This window comes from Amphiprion ocellaris, chromosome 4 (genome assembly GCF_022539595.1).
Source record: "Amphiprion ocellaris isolate individual 3 ecotype Okinawa chromosome 4, ASM2253959v1, whole genome shotgun sequence".
Classification (NCBI taxonomy): Eukaryota; Metazoa; Chordata; class Actinopteri; family Pomacentridae; genus Amphiprion; species Amphiprion ocellaris.
Window position 1 is genome coordinate 35272723 of NC_072769.1, and position 23141 is coordinate 35295863.

Sequence of the window (23141 nt, forward strand, 5' to 3'; positions counted from 1 at the left end):
TTGTGGCAACATGAGGTAAAAAGTAGGGAATTTAAGGATAGTTTTAGCAGCAACAACCAGCTCGATAGTGTTCTGCATCATAAGTCCCAATTTTCACCACCCTTGTTGAAATTCTGTTGAGCAAAACCCCAGAGCTGGATCTCATTTTCTGACAGCCAGCAGCTTGCACAACTCAACAGAGCTCAGCAGAAACTTTGGCACAACACCACAAGTCGTTGCCGTTATCTTCAGGCTGATTCTGTCCGAGTTTATCTCGACCCGAGCATCTTTGACTGATTATGCGCCTTAATGAGTCAGTTGTAACCAGCTTCTTGAGTTCATTTCCTGATTCGACCCCCGTCAGCAGAAATGAGATAATTGTAAAGTGAGGTTTGGGAGATGATTTCTTTTGTGATGTGGCTCTTGGTCGATCGTGGACGTCTTCATTTCCTCTCTGTTTTTTTGAAGTTTGGAAATGTCAAGCGCTCCCGTCAGCTCTCAGACTCGAGTCTTCTCGCTCGACTTTGATTGCTGGGTATCTTTGGTGCTAAGGGCTTGCATCATTGAGTGTTTTGTTTGATGAATATTCATGTGTGCCCGAGCTGTGCTGTAATCTCCCTCTGTGATCCCCGTTTCTTCATATCCGGCCTGACAGCATCTGCTCTCCGGGCCTCCCTCCGTCTGAAGGCTCCGTTCTGAACATTTAATATTGATTGAAGCACTTAGAAGCTGTGTGAGCAGTTTCTCTGGAAGCGAGTGCTGCCGTCATCTGAAGTGGAACAGCCGCGACGGTGGTGATGATGATGATGATGATGATGACATCACTTGAACGAGATGCCAAGACAAACATGTCTGAGTGCTCGTATAATATCCCACAACCCCCCTTTATTCTGCTTTAAAAGGCTTCGCTGCAGCCTTCTGCTCTGTGCACGTTTTATTCCCTCCCTAAGTTTTCTGACAGTCCGTCTGTTAATTAGAGCGTATATTCTGTGCCACGATGTCTTTTAATCCTCTCCAGGAAATTTATCCGGTTTTCTCTCTCCACACGTTGAGCACAGATGCTGTCGTACATTAAAGACACTGTTATTTATTTCAACACTTTTTTTTTAACGTGTCTGCAGGCTTGACCTGACATAATCATGGGTTCAACGGCAGAGTCGGATGTTGTTTTTTTGCCCCTGTGAGAAGTTATTGGCCTTACGAGTCAAGCCTCGGCTGCTCCACTGTATAGCACCAATAAGCCGGTTAAACCCTACGATCAGTGTGTGTGCGGGTCACTTTGTGTGGGTGGTTTTTTGTTGTGGAGTTTAGTAGCTACTATCTAGTAAAGCGAGATTTATGCAGCGATTCAGTTGTGGGGGTCGGCCGAATTCAGGCCTCGTCTGGGACGCTGTCCTGGTTTTCTCCCTGTGGTCCCTCCTCGGACATGGGAACCGTGAGCGTCTGGAGAGAGGAATGTCCCAGCTGGAGAAAATAAATCTGCATATGTGACCAGTTAAATTATATGGTGTGTTGGACTGAGGGGAGGCGGCGATGTGAAGGAGACGGAGAGGAAAAGGTCATTGTGGTTAATAAGCCACAGACCTGTTAGACCAATCGAAATTCTGAGCTCTCCTGGTAGAAACAGAAGGTTAAGATGCAAGTTTTTAAAGGCATATTTACTTCTTTTTTCTGTGATTGACAATTTGCCAGATGAACTCTTACCGTCAAATCTATTCCTGAGGCAAAAAAACGCAGATATATACAAGATGTAACCACTGTGACAGTTCTGTGTTATTGTCTGTTTGGTCTAGATAAATATCGCAGCTCTAGATGTTAATATAAAAATAGATAAATGTAGGCGTACACGTACTGATAAACAATATGAATAATGTATGATATATGCAGTAAATGCACAGTGTGAACTGAACAAACTGTGATACAGCTACATTTCCAGGTTATTTTTCAAGTTATTGTAAGTTCGATTAAACTGGTTGTTCCCAATGTTTTGGGTACGTGACACCCATTAAAGAAGATGTGTGTAAGACGTTACCAGTTCCACTGTTTGCATTCACAAACAAACTATGATTATTAAAAGGTGATACAATTAATATACATTTCTACAACAAAACTTAGTTTTCCCACCTCCGTTAATCATCTCACAACCCTCTTTGAATTATCTTCGTCTTCCAACTCTAGTGTGGAAACCTCTAACCTTAAATACCGCAAAATATTTCCTGGTTGCAGTAGTGCAGAAACCTTCAGTACGTAGATGCTGAATTACCAGATTGATACTTTATTCATCCTCCTGGGGAAATTCAAGGTATTTGATAGCTCACACATGCTGCATTCAAGAAAGAAAGGAAAGGTGCAAAAAATTGCTGATATTTTCAATAAAGGTGCAAAATTGTTGGTATTTACAATAAAAAAGAGCATTAAGAAATCTAAGTACAGTATAAAAATAGAACTAATAAGCATATATGAATGTGTCTTTAAAATGTGGTCTTCAAGCGAACAAGAAAGTGCCAGAATAAGACCAAAAATGCATCTGTGTTGTCCCCACTGGTCCATATAAGGGAACATAATCCCAGTTTAAGCATTTACATTATAATGTTTACTATTTTAGCATGTGCAGTGCAGCTGAGGCTGATTGGAATGAGAATGTTAGTCGGACTCTAGTGTCCAGGTCAACTGTTCATCCAAATTCTTCTCTGGAGGTTTAACGTTGCTCATTGCACGACTTTAATTGGTTAGTTGGTTGTTCGATATGCTCCTATCCAACCTAATTGTCTTCTCAGTGTAACTTGTGTTACTTTCATGAGGAAAAAAGCACCACATGTGCAGCCTTCCAGGAACAGACTACCTGAGAACACTCAAGGGTTTTCACAACTTTAAACTACCCCAACTGAACTTATTTAACATTTACTAAACAAAGTCTGCTCCAAACTAATTAACACCCTGTTGAAGAAGTTATGTTTCTGCATTTTGTTCAAAAAGTTGAGTGTAAACTTTACAGTTTGTGCATCACAGCTCAACAACCAACTTGTAGATCATCCAAAAGCAACAGCTAACTTGTCTGTGTTTCATTCCTCAATAGTTCTTGTGCTGCGTCATCAGTTGATATATTTTTGAAAATCATACGAACATGTTCAGTTCTTATCATTTCAGTATGAAATAACCAGGTTACAATGATGTAATATGCTGTAAAAATTAGCTTTATGCAGTTAGAATTCATTTCAGCTGCAGGTGGAGTCCCTCAGTGCTCTGTGGAACATTTAGTTCATATACAGACCTGCAGTTGGTCGATTAGTTGAAGAATAGATACAATTTCAGTTTACCAAGATTTTATTTGACTGACCGCAGCTCTACTATTACTTTAGTGCATATTAAGCCATAAACCAAAATCCTGAATATAACAGAACTGATGACTTTGAAAATTCAGTCCTAAAGAAAAACGTGACACCAATCAGTCATATTTTGCGCCACTCTGTCATGCAGATGTTGAGATATTCCACCACACAGCTGAAAGCTTTGACTTTACAGTGGTGCTAAAAGAAAGGTCAAAGGATCACCACAGAATTTAGGATTCATCCTCTGGGGGCCCCACATAGCTGTGGCAAATTTCATGGCACTCAATCCAGTCAGTGTTTGGACGTTTCATTGAAAACCACAGATGTCACCCTCGTGGTGGCGCTAGAGGGACATTTGTATCCCTCTGAACCCCAAGCTGTCATGTTTTTTTCACTGTGGACTCATTTTTCACTGCAATATAAAGTCCTGCATCTCGATGGAAAGAGAACAACCATGTAGAATGAGAGAGAACTCAGAAATGTCTTCTGTGTAGAATGACAAAAATCACAAAGACATAAACAAATGTTGAGTTTCTTGATCATTTATTTTTACAGATATTGGAAAAAGTGTGTATTCTGAGCAGCATGATGCACTTAGAATGCCATAAGTTTTATAAAAAGAAAAGCAAACATTGAATTTCTTTGAATATGCACAGAACAACTGGAATCCACATGTACAACATTGTTCCAAGTGCCCACAGCTGTTACCAGCACTAAAAAAATGGGAGCGCTTCACATCATAGATATTTTACTAAATATGTTTATCTACTTTTCTCCTATCTGCTCTATGCAAACACAGGAAAGTCTCACAATTTTTGTCCTGTAACCCTTTTTTTTGCAAATGAGCCATGAATAACTTAACAGTTACAGAAAAGAGTCCAATTTTTTTTAGAGTTTTGCAAAATCTGTTTACTGCAAATGCTTTATTTCTGACAAATTTCCAAATGAGATGTGTAATATAGTAAGTTCATTTAATTTAATATAAGCTTAGATTTGGATAATTTTCCTGGCAGATGATTAGTTGAGGGCTGTTATAAAGTTGAAAATCTGGATTTTTTTTTCAGTTTTAACAGTTTCTGGCTCTAATAAATGATAAAATGTTGATTGCTTTTTAAAAATAATAAGCCTTTCAAACAGTGCTTCAGGTTAAAGGATCACTGAAGTCCTTATAATTCATCTCACACGTCTGTCAGATCCATAAAGTTAAAATCCATCCTGCGTCATGTCAACAGGCCTTTATGAGTCCACAGGTTGATTGCTTTTTTGGCTGAGTTATCGTTGAGTCTGTTGGAGTCTATTTCTGATCAGGTCTCTGCTGCACAGACCAGCTTTCAACAAAGTTTGTTCTGGATCAGGCCTTTTACTGTCAGCATGGATTGGAATAGGTGAGCAAACTCAGCCAAAAGTCTGAACAGTAAATTTAGTGTTTGGCCTGTTGTAGCACAGTTTGTGTTTTTATTGTTGGACTCAGCAGTGATTTGATGCAGGCGGCGACTCCTTTTATCTTTTTATTTTCTGTTTTCTATTTATAATCTTATAAAAGAAAAAAACTTGATTGTACAGATGTTTTTCCCTTCCTTCCATTTTCTGATATCATCTCAGAGAAACAACTGTAAATTCCGGCGACTCTTCTTCCATTTTGCGGCCACAGTGACAGAAAAGAGAGAATATATGTGGGGGAAAAATCTATTTTTTTCCCTGTTTCATCTGCCCAGACTAATGGATCCTGCAGGAGGACGTCGACTCTAAACTGCAAACAGGATCCTTTGGGTTAGTGTGCCGCACCGAGCCACAGCACCAGCCGGAGAAGACATTTTCCCAAATATCTCGCTGCTCTTTGGCTGCCAAGTTTCAGGAGCATTTTGTCACAGTTGGTTTAAAGAGATTAGACAGTTTTGCTCACCTCTCTGTGGACTTCACTCTGCACCTCATGTGGAGTCCGACCTCCCGCCGTGTTTCCCGATAGTCCTCTGTTTTGGAAAGTGGCATGTTTTTCTGGACTTGGGTCATAAATTGCTGTACATGGAACATTAAAGACATCTCTAGGTTATGTGTCAGTTGCTAAAATGCTGTTTGAGAGGGAAGAGTCGATGCTAGTTTTGAGCTCTGGCTACAGTTTCCCACCACACCTTCCTCCGGAGATCTGCTGAGGCTGGCAGGGTTCAGTCGGGACCTTTCCAAAAGCTTGTCACACCAGTTGCATGAGGACAAAACCTGAAATGTGCTTTCAGAACACCTCATCGCACTACAAGCTGCTGGTAGCTTAGGTTGAGCCTTAGCTCGAGGCTGTGAAATAATTACAGCATTTGCGTGATGCAGCAGCTGGACAACGTCTTGAAAGACGTCTAAATTCCAGCATTGATGAGTTAAGTTCTGCTGAAATCACCAGTATGTTGAACCGCCTGCTCCTTAGGGCTGTTTGGAAACTGTAGGCTGAGGGTTTTCATGTCTCCCTTGTAAGAATTTACAGTTTAAAAAAATACTAGAAGTGCTCTAATGAGAATACAGGAAAATATTGCTGAATTGAGCCATAAAAATGTGGTGTTTCCCTTTAAAAGCCTCGTCTGGAGGGAGCTTTAAACGTTTTTTCATAGAAGCTGGCTCAACATGGCCTCAGGCTGTCTAATGCAGACTCTAATCAAGGTGTAGCGCTAAAGATGTTGTGGATCAGAAAAGGCTTCTTTGGACAGAGTTCACAGGGGAAGCTGGAGGCGAGAATTAGCACCGACAGCCAGCATCAATCAGGCAGGAGGCGTTGATCCAGGAGATGTTCTGATATCATTCACACAACACCTTAGCTTAGCCGCATTAGCTAAGTTCACCCTCAGGCAGTGGAAAGAGTTTCAGTCACCTCTTAGATTATCAGATTTAGTTCACATTCAGCCCAATTTGATCCAGACCAGTAAAATCACAGCATAGTAACCAGTAAATAACCACAACTCCAAATATTTCCTTTGTTTTAGTGCAAAATTGTTTACATTTAAGGAATCATCTTTTTTTTACAAAACATTATGAACAACCTGAAATTTATTTAGAAAAATAAATTCAATTTCAGCAATATTCTGCCTCAGTTTATCATTTACACATTACAACTTACAGATCACAGACTGTCTACAAAGGAACATTTGCAGTTATCTGAAATTGAATGATATAGTATTTTACTTTAATTGAAACGATAAAAGTCAGACAAAAAAAGACAAAAGAACAGCAAAAACAAGGTAAAATATTACAAAAATGAGACAAGCGACACGAAACAAAACAAAAAAGAGACAAGAAATTAGTCAAAAAAGTTACAAAACTACAAAAAAATTGACTAATAACAAAAATGAGACAAATGAATGACAAAAGCGAGAAACAAAATGACAAAAAAACAAATGACATAAACAACACACAAAACAACGAATAAAGCTAAACAGAATGACAAAAATAAGACAAAAAACACAAGCGAGACAAAAAGGAAACACAAAATGCCAAAAAACAGAAACAAAACAATAAATTCAAGAGCCAAATGATGAAAAAAGACAAAAAAACAACAAAAACGAGACAAAATAGTGCAAAAATGAGACACAAAATGACAAAAAACAACTTGTCAACAACACTTGTCATGGTTTAGAATTTATTATAAATTTACAGTTTTACAAATTTACAATTTGCAGTTAATGTCTTCTCTGTAATCTTTACACTTTGATGGCTGGTTTTGGCCCGTGTGCCGTATGTTTGACACCCCTGCTGTAGATGATCTTTGGATCGTGGAGGTGTTTGGTCACAGAATCAACTTCAGGTGCACAACAGCAGCAAACACAGAAAAGCAGAATAAACCCGACAGACTTTGCATTTCTGGGAATTCTGTTGTCTTTAATGAGCATGATGAAGGTTTCAGCACACAGCGTTTGTTAGAGCAGGATATTAGAGCTGGAGGCTCCGTATGCAGAGTCTGTGCAGGGGTTTATCTGAGCGTGAGGTTTAGTCAACGCTGCTTATTCAAAGTCTCGCCGCCAGATATCCGCTTTCACCTGTAACAAGTCAGGATCAGTAACAAGACCTCCGTGTTTTATGGAAACTTCAAACAGTAACACAAGCTTCTAACTGGGATGTAACGCTTCCATCCAAGAGCGTCGTAAAGAGCCCAAACGTTGAAGTCGGCTCCGTCCATCTAGGAAGAAAAGTGTTTGGAACCTTCTCATGTTCCTCATTTTAACTTTGAGAGACGCTTCGAAATGTCTTCAAATGATTCTTTACCAAAAATCAATCTGCTGAATATAAAACATTCATCTCCTTCAAAATTGAAAAAAAATGGAAAAGAAAAGTGAAAATCTGGCAGCAATGTCCCAGAAAAATGATGTTAAAAAAACTGTGGAATACTGTAATGTTAAATAACTAAAATACTGTGAAAATAACAGCAAATATCTGTAAAAGTACGTTTCCCCCCCTTTACTACAGTACAACAATTTAATGGTTACCCAATGTGACTTGACAAATTAGTATTTGTAAATATACAGATTTTTTTATGTTGACATTATTCATAATTGTGGCCTGTTTTGGTTGTTTTTGTTTGTTTTTTTACAGTCATTGTGCAAATTAATGCTTTTTGATAATTAACAATTTACCAATTTTAAATCCTTAATATATATGATTTCATTTCAAATAACAGCAAATATCTGTGAATTTATGAATTAATTTGCTGATTTAAATAAAATTTAAAATATTGTAATTTTACAGTCAAATGCTAAGAATCAATTATCTCCTTGTAAAAATACAGATTTTTTTTATTGAGACATATTATGTCTCTGGTTTTTCTTTCTTTTTTTTACTGTCAACATATAAACTGCTTTTTTCTCAGATTTTCTATAATTCAACAAAACAGAGAAAATCTGTAAAATGATTTTTTAATCCTTAATATATACCTTTTCTTTCAACAAACAGCTAATATCTATAAAATAATATGTTTTGCTGATTTTAATACAATTTTTAAAAAGTGTAATTCTACAATCAAATGTTGTTAAAGAACAAATTACTGTTTTTTTTAAATTCAGATTTTTCAGGTAGATGTGATGTAGTTTTGACAGTTTTTTTTTAGTGTTAACAAGTAAATTTGAAAGTTTTTAACTCTAATTTTATGAAGCAAGAAAATTGTAAAATAATAGCAAATTAAAAAAATGTCAAACTTAAAAAAATTATTTTTTGCTGGTTTCACGTTTGAAAGGTGGTTGTAAAAATGTTTCCTTCTTTCTGATGAACAGAAGATGTGAAAGTGAAAAACATTTCAATCTTTAAACTCATGCATTAACTTACGACTTTTACTTCACTGTTGCAGTAGTAATATGCAAATAGCAAAGTAAGAACATGCAGTATTCTACTGTATGTGATACTTGAGCTCTACATTTCTGATTATAAACAGATTTTAACATACAAATGGGATGAATCTCATAAAGTTCTCATACAACATAACAAATACACAACAACATACACAGCTGAACTGATTTGTTAACTGACTGAAAACTGGAGCTGCAACTAAGGATTTTTTTCATTGTCGATTATTCTGTCAATTCTTTTCTCAATTGATTGATCCATTCTTTGACATATAAGACGTCCTGAAATGTTTTGTTTTATCAACGGACGGAGATATTCAGTTGACTTTCATAAAGGTGAAAACAAACAAGAAAACATACACATTTAAGAAGACTTTTTCTTAAAATAAACTGCTCGTATCGAATAATCGATTATCCAAATAGGTGGCGATGAATTTAATAGCTGACAACTAGTTGACTAGTCATAGTGAAACTGAACTTTTAGCTTTTTGATTGGACACAGTGTCTCTGACAGTGGAGTCATGAACGTGATTTTTTTCCTTGAGAAGCCTGAAAACTTAAAATAACTCCTCATGGACTTTGTTGGGGATTTTTGTGGCTCAGTCAGTTTCCACGGCTGCAGTTTGTGCATGAGATGATGAGATGTGGGATTTATTAAAGCTAAAGTTAAATTTCAGAGCTATAGATTTAATTGCTGCGTCCATCATGTCCAGCAGGATGTTTTTAGATGATGATGATGATGATGAAGATCTGGCTTACAGAAGCATTGTTGCACATTTATCCCATTAATGAAGCTGCTGCAGGCAGATTAACGCTGGGGCTGATTTCACAGCTGTTTTAAGGCGGCAGCAACTCCTGTGCTCCTATTTTCTGTGTTTTCTTCGATTCTCGCCTCCTGCTTACTCTGCAGAAACATAAGCAGGCAGGTCGATATGCTGCTTTTAAGGGATCTGCTCCTAATTAGAAGCTGAGGGGTTGAAACAGGAGAGAAGGTCACCTTGTCAGTAACCCCTGAATACAGACTGTTAGGTTTTTATAGAATGTGACCAGAGCAAGCACATTCTTAAAATCTTTTTGATTAAACATCATGATTTTGATATTAGATTTGGTTCATTTTCCCGACAGATGTTTTGGCGGTTTGTTAAAGACAACATGCCTTTTAAAAGTGTTGGCAGGTTTTCAGGTTCAGATAATAAATTAATTCTACATTTCTTTTGTATGTGTTCGTATACATGTGCCGTAACTCACACTGGATTTTTGGGCACAGATAAGTTTTCTAAACATAAACACAGCTTGCAGTTCATGCAAAAAGTCTCAGAATTTTTGCGATGTGACTGTTGGTCGCAGCTCAGTCACTAATGGCTTCTCAGTTACACCCAAACCTGCAGATTTTTTTTTGTAAAATCTGGTCACTTTAAATGGTATATTTCTGACAAAACAATTACATATAGAATATCGTGATTTCAATAAAAGATTTGGTTGTTTTCCTGATGAAACCGAGAGTAGCATGATCAGATTAGTTCAAGGACTCTCGGACAATTGAAAATCTGATGATTCTTTCTATTTTTACACCGTCAGAAGTGACAATCGCCTCGTGGGTAACACCTGAATATCACGTCCAACCCGATGAAACCGAGAACGAGGGGAAAGTGTTGCTTTTGGAGGAGGAGTTAGCTCAGAATACGAGATCTTTGAAGCAGCAGCCAGCTATCTGCCTTCTCTTTGTCTTCTGTCCTTCCTTATTCCACTCTTTGAATCCTTCACCCTTCGCTCTGCTGCCGTCTTTCTCACCTTTCCTTCATTTGTTTCGCTCTTTACTTCCACCGTCCCTCCATGGCGGTCAAAGATAAGCTCGCTCTGCTCGGTTACAGTGCCGCTGTGTTCGCTGTGACCTCGGCTTTCCCTCTGTGGCAGAAAGCAGGCAATTATTGCCTGCCAAGACATGGTGTAGCTAGAAACTCCAATTAGAGCTCAGTGCTGTAAGAAATGCCAATTACAGCCGCAGCGCTGTCTTACATATTCATATTTTGTGCTGTGTGTGTGCAGAAGTGCGGGAGACGGCGGGTGTTGCTGTGTAACCTCTCTGAATATTAGTCATTAGCTGCTGAGCGCCTCATAAATCCTCCAGAACAGTCGGCTCTGTTATGTCAGACAAACTAACAGCAGCGTGTAAATCAATTCAGGAAATAAAAAACGAACACAGCAGCCACCGGACCGGTTCTATTTTCGGAGCAGAAAGTAGGTTCCACTTGGGCGAGCACCTGGACAACAGAAAGAGCCGATTCCTTGGAGGAAATGAGCTCTCCTATTCTGATTGTGTCCAGCAGTGACCATGTTACAGCTGAAGCTCTGAGGTTTGTTTCGCTCATGGGCGGGACTCAGACTGGACTCGGCCACCAATAATGGGTCCGATGGATCCAGCCGGTTATAACAACAGTCCGCCCCTGTGTTCTGCTGGATGTGACCCTCATTACCTGGACGCCTTTATTTGCCTGCTTCATTTTCACAGCTGCCAAACCCGCCCTCAACAATGGCCGGCTTTAGCCAAGGTCAGATGAAAACTCTCCGAATTTTTGACTGTCGGCCACAGCTGAGTCACTAATGGCTTCTTGCTTTCACCAAAGAGTGCAGATTATTTTACTTTTACTGAATCTCAGCACAGCCATGGCTAGAAATAGAGAGACATACTGTGGATATTAAACTTTTGACATATTTAGCTTGTTTTCATGCTTGTGTCCTCTCTGTTCTGTCTAAACACAAGCTACAGTTCATCTGAAAAGTCTTTGAATTGTTCTCACATGACTGTTTTTTGCAGTTTAGTAGTGTATAGCTTCATGGCTGCACTGAGGAATGAAGAATTTTTCACTTTTTAAAGAATGTAACTGCAGCAAACAGTTTTTTTTTTTGCAATTTTATAAAGGTACAATAAAGTAATTTGGATTAAATATCACCATTTTAAATGGAGACTTGATTAAGTTTCCTGACAGATATTTTAATGATTTTCTGACATCTTAGTTGGATTATGTTCATGTTGTCATTTCTTACTTTAGAATAACGTTACTTTTAAACCGACAGTTAAGTAAAGAAAGTATGGCTTTACCTTGCTGACATGTTTCGACTACATCTGCAGTGTTCTTCAGAGCATCATTCGACGTGTTTTTCTTTACTTAGTTGTCGGTTTAAAAGTAACGCTATTCTAAAATTTCTGTCATCTTGTCTCCTCTCTGCTCTGTCAACACAGCCTGCAGTTCATCTGAGAAGTTCCTGAAGTTTTGTTGGGTGACTGTTGGTTGCACCTGAGTCTCTCGTAGCGTCTCAGTTGGTCCATACAGCATAGATTTATTTATTTATTTATTTATTTAACAGAATCTGTTCACTGCAAACACTTTATAAATAAAACATTTTAAGAAAACATCACAATTTGCAGCTTAGGTTTGGTTGTTTCTCCTGACAAAACCAAAAGTGACATGACTGGATTAGTTCAAGGACTGTCAGAAAATTGAAAATCTCTCTATATTTTTTAAACGTTTTTTAAAAAATAACTTGCCTTTGAGAACCTCTGGAGGGTTTTGGGGTATAGTGAGCTAAAAAAAAAAACAAAAAAAAACACAAAGTGCTTTGATTGCTGCTTCACGTATCAGTAAAATTCTGATTTGAGGAGCAGATTAATGAGTTACCAGGTGACCAAACTCTGCACACAAGACTGGGATGAAGAATTTAAGTCTTTGTTGAAGCGGTCAGAAAACTTCAGAAAGTGTTTGTTGGATCATTGAACGCTGCCTAAAACTGTTCCTCATACCAACATCACCAATCCCACTAAAGAAAGTTTGCGTCCTCACATGAATTCTGCTCCACTTTTCAAACATGTCAGGAAGCCATGAAGGGGACAGTAGTCCATAGTTCACCTCTTTGAGCACCGTTTTACAGTATTTCAGTCACCACACCCTATCTGAACTTCTCTGCATATGCTGCACCAAGTTATGCTTTGCTTTAATTGAGTGTGAGTAATTCTTCTCCATCTGGCTGCCAATCTTCAGTCCAGATCTCCTCCTACGAGACAGATTTTCTGTGAAAACTGTAATGTGTCTGCAGGCGTCTCACACATGTCAGGATGTTCGGCCCACTTCTCTCAGATCTGCCACCCTGCAAACTGGCTGCCGAGTTTCTGTCTTTCTGCTTTACTGTCTCGTGCTCACATCTGCCCCTCCGTTGTGTTTGCAGTCTTTGCTACTTTGTGAGTGTGCCTGTGTGCGTTCGAGGGTGGGCAGCCGTCGCTCTGGTCCTCATTTATCTGCTTTTACTGTGCCCACTTTCTCCAGAATTGGATTTATAGGGGAGCTGGGTCCTGTCAAAATGCACAACCATGTGTGCACACGATGGAAGCTTGGCGTGTCTGAGAGGCTCCTCTGGACTTTGGGATGTTTTGTTTTGGTGTACATATGTAAAGCCAAGTCATGTATTTCTTCACACATGCAGTTTTCTTTGGTTTTCTTCCTCAAAACATGTGAATAAACTTTAATTCTGGCATCAGCTTTGATTGTCAGCGCTGATAAAGGGAGTTGCGTCGCCTGTCTTTCGTCAGTGAAGTACAACGAAGCCAGTTTTTGTTATTTAGCAGAGTGGGGGAACCATTTCAAGCTTTTAATTCCCCACATGTGGACTTCTGCAGCTTTCATCATTCTGAGATGAATCAAAACTTCCATCATTGTGGTCTGTTTTTAATGAAGCAGTGTTGATGTAATGTCTTCAACACTTATCTCTTTGTTTTCTTTCAATATAAGTTATTAGCATCAGTGTTGATCCACTTTGCTGTAGCTGCTGCAGGTAAAATTAGAAATGCAGCAGCTGCAGGCTCACACTTGCCACTGTAGATGGCAAACGGTCGCCTCCATGAGTGCTGGAGATTTATTATTCTGTTTTTCAGCGGCGTACCAGGTGGGATGAAGAGAGTTAAAGCTGCAGAACTCTCCTCTGTACAGGTGGCTCCAATTCTTCTTTAGCTTTCTGAGTAGCTGCAATGAATCAGCCTATGAACAGTCTAATGTATTTCATATGAGCCGGGCTGCTGCTGCTGCTGCTCAGGCCTTTTCTGGAGCAGGTAAACAGAAAATACTAAAGAAAAAGAAAGCACAAACTCTCCACTAAGAGAGGGAGATTCTTGAACAGCACACATACTAGATTAAAGCTGAACTGATGCCCTGATCGGCTGATGTTATCTGCGTATACATTGTTATGTGTTATATGAGATTTTTTTTTCCATTTTAGCAGAAAATAATGCAGCAAAAAGTTTTAGAATCTGCTCTGTCATCTGCTTCAGCTTCTTTCTTTATATCACTCAGTTCTGACTGCAGCACATGTAGCAGAGCTCGGATGACAGCTGAGCAGATGGTGGTGCGGAGTCAAGTGGTGTCTCCACTGTAAGCTGGTAACCAGTTTGTGAAATTCAATACTGGAAGGTTAATAAACAATGACCCCAGAATTTTCTCTTTTAAATATAACTCTAACATAATATGTTATGTAGCCAACGAAGATGTAGTGTTGACCAGGCTTGACGTACAAATGAAATTCATACTAACGTAAAACCAAAGAAATCTGCGCTCCTTGCTACAACTGTAAAGCCTTCAATATCTTCGCTACAACTATCAGTCACATGGCAAAAAATCATGGATGCTTCAGCTTATCTGCAGACTGACTTTACACAGAATAGATAGAAGATGAGTGTGAAAATAAATTTAAAATGTAAACCGTAAAATATCTGTGCTATGTGGAGCCACCTTTGGGTGCTTGAAAGATATTGTGCAAGTTTTACATTTTTTGTCAAATTAAATGAAGAAATTCTTTTCTCATCTTTTTATTCTATTTATTTTATCATTTATGGCATTGTAACTGTCAAACTGCACAGAAGACATTTCTGAGTTCTCTCTCCTTCTTTATGGTTCTTCTGTTTCCAGGACTTTATATTGCGGTGAAAAATTAGTCCACTGAGAGTAAAATGTGACAGGAGCAAAGACAAAACCCAGAAACTTGTCAGAGTTCAGAGAGTTAAAGCCTTTGTCTGGTCACTGCTCTAACCTGGCAGTCATCCAGCAGATGTGCAAGTTTGACAGCCTCCTCCTGAGTTTACAAGTCTGTACACTGCTGCGATCCTTGTTCATTACAACATCGGGCCTCTTAAACCGCAAGCTGTGGTGTAAGATTTAATTAGCACCGTATAACTGCCACAACGTCAAATACAATTTCATATGAAACCTGCAGCCAAAGCAAAGCAGGCCCCGGAATCGATGCTGACGGCTCCAGACTCTCCCAGGCTGCACCACAGGAGTCCAGCAGCGTCCACAGAAAGCCGGTGAGAGGAAGCTCCGGCTGGATGAGCGACACTGCAGCTCCTGTTCACAACCTCCAACGTGTCCAACGTGTCTACAGGCCCTCAGGTTGAATTAGCTCCTGTGCTCGCTGCCAGACGTGACCCGCTGTGGTGGAAGTTCAGCGAGCTTCAGGTGTTTTAATGGTGCATGTGAGCTGTCAGAGTCACGGTGGTGCAGCATTCAAGGATGAAGCCGCATGCTGGAGGCCGGACAGGCTCCTCTGCTGGGTCTGTTCAGTGTCAGCCCAATAATAACCCTCTTCTAGGAAGAGCAGTCACTTCTCTGGGGTTGTTACTCTTAAAATACACCGACAAAACTGACTGAAAAAATAAGTTTAATGAGTGTTTTCAGTTTACAGATCATGCAAATTCTGTTTCCCCAGTGAGGGATCAATAAAGTTGATCCAGTTTCATCCTATCAAAGGGAATTTATGAATATATAGAAATAGAGCATTTGTTCAACAAACAGTGGGATCAAAGTGAACATCAACCTTAAATTAATCAGCAAAAATTGTGATGATTAGGTCATCAAGCAAAACCAAATATTCACTGGTTCAAGCCTAATAAAAGTAAAGTTCAACTTATCCACTTTTAATATTATAAATAAATGTAATTGTGTTATTAAAACTATTCCTATATGAGGAATGGAGCATTAAATCATCAAAGTAGACCATAAAGTAAAATAAATCAAGCAAAAGTTACCAAATTAATCGTTTAAGCTTCTTGAATTTAAAGATCAACTTTTTTTCTTTGCTACATGTTTGACTTTTTGAGTCTGCATTATTTATCATTAGATTAAACAAAAAATGTGTTTTTGTTCATTTATGCATTATTTGTCTTGTATTATCATCCAAAATAATGCAATTCTACCACAACAAATAACATATGAGAAACTGAGCATAAAATCATCAGAATAGACATTAAAGTAAAAATATTAAGTAAAAGATACCAAATATACACTCAGTTAGGCTGCTTAAATTCAAAAATGTACTTTTTTCTGTGCTTCATGTTTGACTTTTTTGCTCTTTTTCATTGGCTATTGACTATATAACCTTTTGTGGCATGTGCTGCTATTTTGTAATTATTACAGACCCATGATAATGAAAATATTGTGGCCAAATTCTGTAGTAGTTCCAGCGTAAAGTGTGAAATATGTAAAAAGCAGCCCACAGAGAGCTGCATTAATTATTACTAAATAACCCCTTTGACCTGCAGCAGTTTGAGTGTGTATACAAATAAGTGTACATAAGAGAGATTAAAATAAAAATATTCAAAGATTCCAAACATTCAATGGTTCTAGCTTGTTATGTGCAAAAATGAATTTTTTTTTCTTCTGTGTATGTTTGACTTTTTCTTAGGATATTATTTTGGGACTTTTTTTCTATTTTTAGATGCACATCCTCACCCATGTCTTTCTTTCCTGTGATCGTGGATTATCGTTGCTTGTACTCTGACTTTGTTTCACAGTAGAAAACACACTTTGTATTAGTCACCATTTCTGTTTCTTTCCCTCATGATAAATCTCTGTGTTACAGGCATATTTTCCACATTATTCATCCTACATGTTCCTGCGAACGGTGTCATAAAAACAGGGCGTGATGGGTTGATTCAGTCGGGCCACATCAGAGCTCAGATCCGTGTGGCTGTTAAATACGTTGGAGCTGCGATGACTTAACTGTTGGACTCATTCAGAGAAAAAAAAAACAGTTTGTTGCCATTTTTGTTCAGTTTCTCCACCCTTCTTTACATTCTGTCACCTCTACTGTACTTAAATCAAGGAGGAACCAGTCTGAGCTCTTCAAACCACAGTGTTGATGATTTAAGTCGCTGGGATGGTGGTGAGATTTAAGGTGTGAACAGCAAACATATGGTACAGTGTTAAAAAAATCGCACAAACATTGGATTTAAGCATTAGTGAAGCTGCAGCGGCTTCCTAAAGATGTTCTTCTTCACTATTTGTGTAAAACTGTGGTATATAATCTCACTTTTGCCTCAGATATTCAACCGTGATGCCAGTTTGTGCTGTATATTGTCTCGTACATTTCTTTTAGCCAGTTTTTAAGCTACATCTTCCATTTTTGTGTGTTTTTCCAGCTCCTCTGACACAAATACTGAAATCTGGGTTGGGTTGTCGATTTTTGTAAACATGCTCGTCACTCAGTGACACATGCTAGCTGTCAAGACGTGATGGATGTAAACGCATCAGGGCTTTCATTTGTTTTGGTCGCCGCCCAAACTGACATGTGTTTCTGCAGTTGTGTCAAGTCAGCTCAGTTGGATGTTGTAACACAATAGCGTCGATGTGACCACAAAGTTTCTCATTAGTCAGTAGTACTTAGAGCGTGATGGCTCCACTACAGCTTGAGTTTAATTCATATGTAAAGCAGTAGTCTGACGTTACACTGAGAGACTGTAAACCCTTTAAACGCCCCCTAGACACAAAAGATTGGTCAGATTATGATAAAGGAACACAGCATAGTGTGATGGTGGAAGGTTCTAAACTAATCTGAGGAGTTATTTTGAAATTTTGGAAAGCAATAATGATTAAAACTGTCGCACAGAATCCCAGAATGTTTTGAGAGTCCCTAATGGCAGGAAATCACCTTGTTATGGTGGTTCTCTAAGCCATCTTTAGCCTTGCTAGCAGTGTCAAGCAACTTACATATCCGAGTAACTACTAGATTTAATGCACTAAAGTTTTGTACACACATTTGAGCTTCTTCCTTGACATTTCCTCCAGCTCCAACATGAGTTTGACAGCTGAGGTTTGCTTGCTCCCTGATGCAAATTAGGTCCCAATTTGATACCATTTTCCAGACACACATCTCATAAGCATTACACTTCTTCACTGAATTTCTGGCTTCAGTTTGTTCTTTAATGTTCTGTAGTTGGTCAGGAACCTTGTTTTAAAAGCCCCGGTCAGACACAGTCTGAAATGTAGTGTTAGAGTGTAGGGTGTATTGTAGCTCCACAGGCTCCAAAACATGAAGAAAACCTTTTTTTCTCTACATGCATGTCTGAAAATGTGTTGTAGATTAGCTGTAGTACCTGGTTGTTCCACTAGGTGGAGTCTCTTACTGTTAATACTGTAGAGACCAGAGGAGGCGTCACACAAACTACAGGCAGTTCATGTTAGCATTGTGGGGGTTTAGCTAGCAATGGGCACCATGACAAAGACTTCTGTGACGCTAAATGACAGCCAGAGCTAATGTGTTTAAAACAAGCAGGGATTAATGAAGTCAACAGTCCAACCTCCCTGTTTGCACATGAAAAATATGCTGAATTACATGATTAAAACAGCAACAGGAGACGTCCACTGTGGTCAGTATGTGTTATTGATTAATCCATTTTGGACTGATAATGCAGCTTATTATTGATTTAAAAAACTATTCAAATGAGCACCCCTAGCATCCTGTTACATGAGAATTACTGGGACTACGGGTAATTCCAAAACAATAATCAGAATTATTTTGATCAACACTGAGATCATGACTAGTAATTATTTTTAGGGACATGATATTTTTATTGGGATTTTACATGAACTTCAACAGAGCATGCTGAGCTACACTTCTGCTAATGTACAAATGCTTGCATTAGAATAAGCCTTGAAATAATCTTCACCGGAATTTAGAGCATCTGCTTGAGGCAAAATATGCCTTAAACTACACCCAAAACGCCACACTCACTGACCATTAGTTGTTGATAGACACCACAATTTACAGATGTTCCCTGAACGCCTCACTTACAGACTGCAGTAGAAGCTCTGTAGGCTACTGTGCAGAGAAGCATCTGGTCTCCACTCGGTTATTGCACTGCAGAAACTCAGATGAAAAATTTGTTTTAAAATAGTGAAATAAAATATTCTGAAGTCCGATTCATCCAAGTTACAACCAAAAGCAGTCCAATATGTTGATTTGATTCTGAGAAGCCAAAATCAAATGGATTTGGTGCTGTTACAGTGATCTGGCCAGAGGAGCAGCAGTACAACTGAGTAATAGTGAAGAACGATGCAGCTTCTTTAAACCCCCTACAGGTCTTATCAGTTTCATCCTCAACAGCTGCAGTCCAGTCTCAGCGCTCCAGCACTTCTCCCTCTCCAGTGTCGGGTTTAGCAATAAAGAGAACTTTGCAAGAAGGTGAAACTCTCAGCCCCCATGAGTCCACCTCAGATCTGTACGTCACGCTGATACAGATCAGATCAGCATGTCAGATGTACAGTTTAACCACCGATATACAGGCGGCATCTGCAGGAGTTTCTGGTCTGACTGTGGCTAAGTCACATTTTCCTGCAGTAGAGAGATGAGCAAAAATTATGAGTAGCTTCTACTGTGTGTAGAAAATCAAGCAATTCTCACTGCCATCCTCCAGGCCTTAACCCAAGTAGTGTCTGAGTGTTTTTAGTCACCGTGGGTTCTTTATTCACTGCAATACTAAGTCATACATCTTCATAGAAACAGTACAACCAGGACTAGAAGGAGAGAGAACTCAACACCTAAAGTAGTTTAGTGGAATACAATGTGAGGTGTTAGTTGAAGCACTGGATTGATTTGATGCATTTGAAAGTACTATAAATCCCACTAATTGACTCCTGATTACATGTGGTTTACATGCTATTGTTTTACAAAGGAGACCTTAACCACCTGAAATCCAAGCAGCTGTTTGTTTTTTCTCCTTTCACCCTTTGTCTTCACTGTAGTCTAATTTTCCACTGCAATATAAAGTCCTGCACCTCTATAAAAACAGCACAACCATGAAGGAGAGAGAACTTAAAAGCGTCTTCTGTGCTGTATGATATTATAGTGCCACAAATCAAACCAAAAAAACAAACATTTAGTTTCTTTGATTTTCATTTCACAAAAAAATGTAATTACCAGGTACAACATTTTGTTTAGGTTCCCACAGGTGTTACCAGCGCTAGAGGACACAAATGGTGACTCCACCCTGCTATAGATATTTACTGCTTCCATTTTATTGGTTTACATACTTGTCTCCTCTCTGCTCTGTGGAAACACAACCTGCAGTTCAGCCGAGTTCAGCTGAAGCTCTCTGAATCTTTATCATGTCACTAATGTCTCCATGGTTAGGTCAAGGAGTGCAGAATTTTCAGTGTTATACAGAATCCAGCTAGTGTGAAAACTTTTTATTTTTGGCAGCTTTTTCATTTTAGGATATAGAACAAAGTGATTTTGATTAAATATCAGAGTTTTAAGTATAGATTCAGTTAATTTTCACGAGAGAGCCACACATTACACATGATTAGTTCAAGGACTGTTGGAACATTGAAAATCCAGCAGTATCATTTCAGTGATTTTTTTAAAAAAAGATAATAGCATGATTTATAAAACTACTGGCATGTTAACACCTCTTTCTCTTTTTGTCTCTCTCTCTCTAGGCTGGTGGTTTGTCAGTACAGCAGAGGAGCAGGGTTGGGTTCCAGCCACATACCTGGACTCCCAGAATGGAACCAGAGACGATCTGGATCTGGGCACTTCCAGAACTGGAGAAGGTCAGTACACACACACACACACACACACACACACAGAGAGTTAAACACAACATTATTAGATCCATAAACCATAAAAAAGACAAACTGACTGGTTTGTCTTTCTCTCACTTTTAAGTCCGACACTAAACGACTGCACACACAAACACAAACACACTTCCAGCCACACATCAGGAACCTTGGAGACCACAGCACCACGGTGAAATGGTACCAGACTGCCGCCAAAGGGGTTGCAATATTTTGGCACTGCAGAAAATTCCTTTGGCCTCCCCTGGGAGGCTGCAGCAGGAGCCTCGTTTTGTTGTGACCCTTCCTCCCTCCCCAGTGTTTAGCCTGACTGCAGTGACAGAGCGTTTCATCACTGTGCCGTTATGGAGATAAATGACGTGCAAACACACAACTACGCACACATGCCTGCTTAGGAGTGCCAGCAAATCTGTGCATGCATTTATTTAGAGCGACATGCACAGAGAAACGGAGATGGTGCGATAGTTTATTATCTGGCAAACATTTTCTGTCTCAACACATGCGAGCCTCCATGCTTCAGTGGACTGTGCACGTTCTGCAACGCTCTGCTAGAAAGATGGCAGCTCCTGCACAGCTGCCACGCTCACTGTTATTTGCTGTTCTCATTCTTTTTGTGGAGGTTTTTTTTCTCTTTACACACACACCACACACACACACACACACACACATACACACTTTATAGATGTTGCCAGTAACAGTGAAACCTCCAATGACCCTGGGAGCTGGAGATGAAATAACAGTTACATGAATATGAAAGGGTTGGCTGTCTGCTGATTTAATGGCTTTTTGTTTGTTTTGGATGTCTTTATTGCTCAGATATATATAATATATTGTGACTGAACACCTACACCTCTTTATTCATGCTAATTTCTGCAGCTTTGCCACATTATTTATGTCAGCGATGACAGAATTTTACCAAACTAAAGAGATTTTTTAGATTGAGTGAGCTTTTCCCCACCATCCGATGGCATGTCTCTGAAAGAAAACAACAAATTTCCCTCTGCTGAAATATGGCTTTTTGAAAACATCCATATCCAGGTGTTTTTATATTTCAGTGTTAGCCTGAAGTGACCCAATCACAATAATCAACAGCACACATGGAAACAGCTGCATGGCAACGCACAGTTACTGCTGTGGTGGATCACTGTTAGTTCTCACTAGTTTATTTCAACGATATTGTGGCTCTATGGCTCTTGCTAACTTTACACACTTCATCTCTGCTTTTTACAAGTCAGAAAGGCCATTCTGAGTTTAATTCCTGTGAAAATATGAAGATTCATGTAAAATTCTGCAGGAAGCTCACATTAGTTGCCCTCATTTAAGCTGTTTCTCTGGTGTTTTGCACGATTCATTGTTTCCCTGAACAGCACAGTAGAGAATGCAAAGTAAGCCTGATATATGGAGACATAGAGCTGTGAAGTATATACGTCCACAAAGGTACACAGGTGTTTACATCAGAATACATAGCCTCCAGTCTTTGATGGCAAATAATTCAAATTTTTATGTGATCAAAAAGTTAAACTCATATTTATCACTTCTGTGGATATTCCATGACAGTAAGACAGATTTGTCTAAATAGGCAACAGCTGCAGAATCTGACAGTATCTCTGAATGGACTGTAACTTTTTAACGCACTCCGTACCTGTTCAGCAGAATTTGTCAACATGCATCATAGTAGAACACTGTGGTGAATGAGGTAGTATAAAGACCAACAAAGTTGTCTTGCAGAGGAATTCAGGGAGTTGCAGCATAGACGAAACTCCAGACTTGTGCCCAGAGAGGAGATTGGGTCAAACCATTTGTTTTCCTTGTCAGTTGCTGTTTTGGTAGGCTGAAAAAAACATAATGGTTTGGGCTCAGATTCACCCTTTGACAATGTTAACCACATTTTTTGAAAGTAAACTTCTCCAGTCTGCTACAGGCTTCACTTTTATTTTCTTGGTTGCCACAGTTAAGAGTACTGCCTCATCTAGTATCTGATTATTTCACCGAAATGCAGCAGCAGAAACATTTGGTCTTGAAGCGTCCGTTTCAGATGTTGAGGGAGTTTTGTACAGGTCCGCCTTGCATCGAGTCAAACGGTGTTCAGTTCAGCCTGACAGTTGTGCAGCTTTTACTGACTGGATTTATGGATCTTTCTTCAGGTGGAAATTTCAACTAAAAGCTGAGGGTCTGAGAGTTTAAAGGGAGAGTCCACCACTTGTTTCTTAGATAAAATAAGATCATTTCAGATAAGATAAGATATGTTAAGATATGGCAGTTCAAGATAACATAAGTTAAGACAGGACAATTTTAGAAGAAGATAATTTAAGATAGAATAACACATGATAAGCTATAGATAAGACGTACTTTATTGCCCTCAAAGGAAGATATACTTGGGCAGTAGGGCAACTCTTACAGCTCTTAACAACTACACATGTCCAGGTTTTAAAACAAATAATACAAAACTTCATGCAGAATGAAACCATATTTATATAAAACCATGTAATGAAACAATCCTATGTGAATCATACATATACATCCATACATACATCTAAACACAGGCACATATTGCACCTTGCGTATGTCAGATACATAATGAAAGAAGATCTAAAAAACAGGCATCCAGAAGTCAAACGTGGCTAAAATGC

The 23141-nt window shown here is 39.0% G+C and overlaps 1 protein-coding gene across 7 annotated transcripts in view; it reads left to right on the plus strand.

Annotated features, from left to right (window-relative positions):
- sh3pxd2aa (SH3 and PX domains 2Aa) overlaps positions 1–23141 on the plus strand; it is a 141952-nt gene that overhangs the window by 89758 nt on the left and 29053 nt on the right. For all 7 annotated transcript variants that reach the window (XM_035958058.2, XM_023292082.3, XM_023292083.3 and 4 more), the window contains one exon: positions 20374–20487. In XM_035958058.2, coding sequence (XP_035813951.1) covers positions 20374–20487 — 114 coding nt within the window. The remainder of the gene's footprint in view (positions 1–20373; positions 20488–23141) is intronic.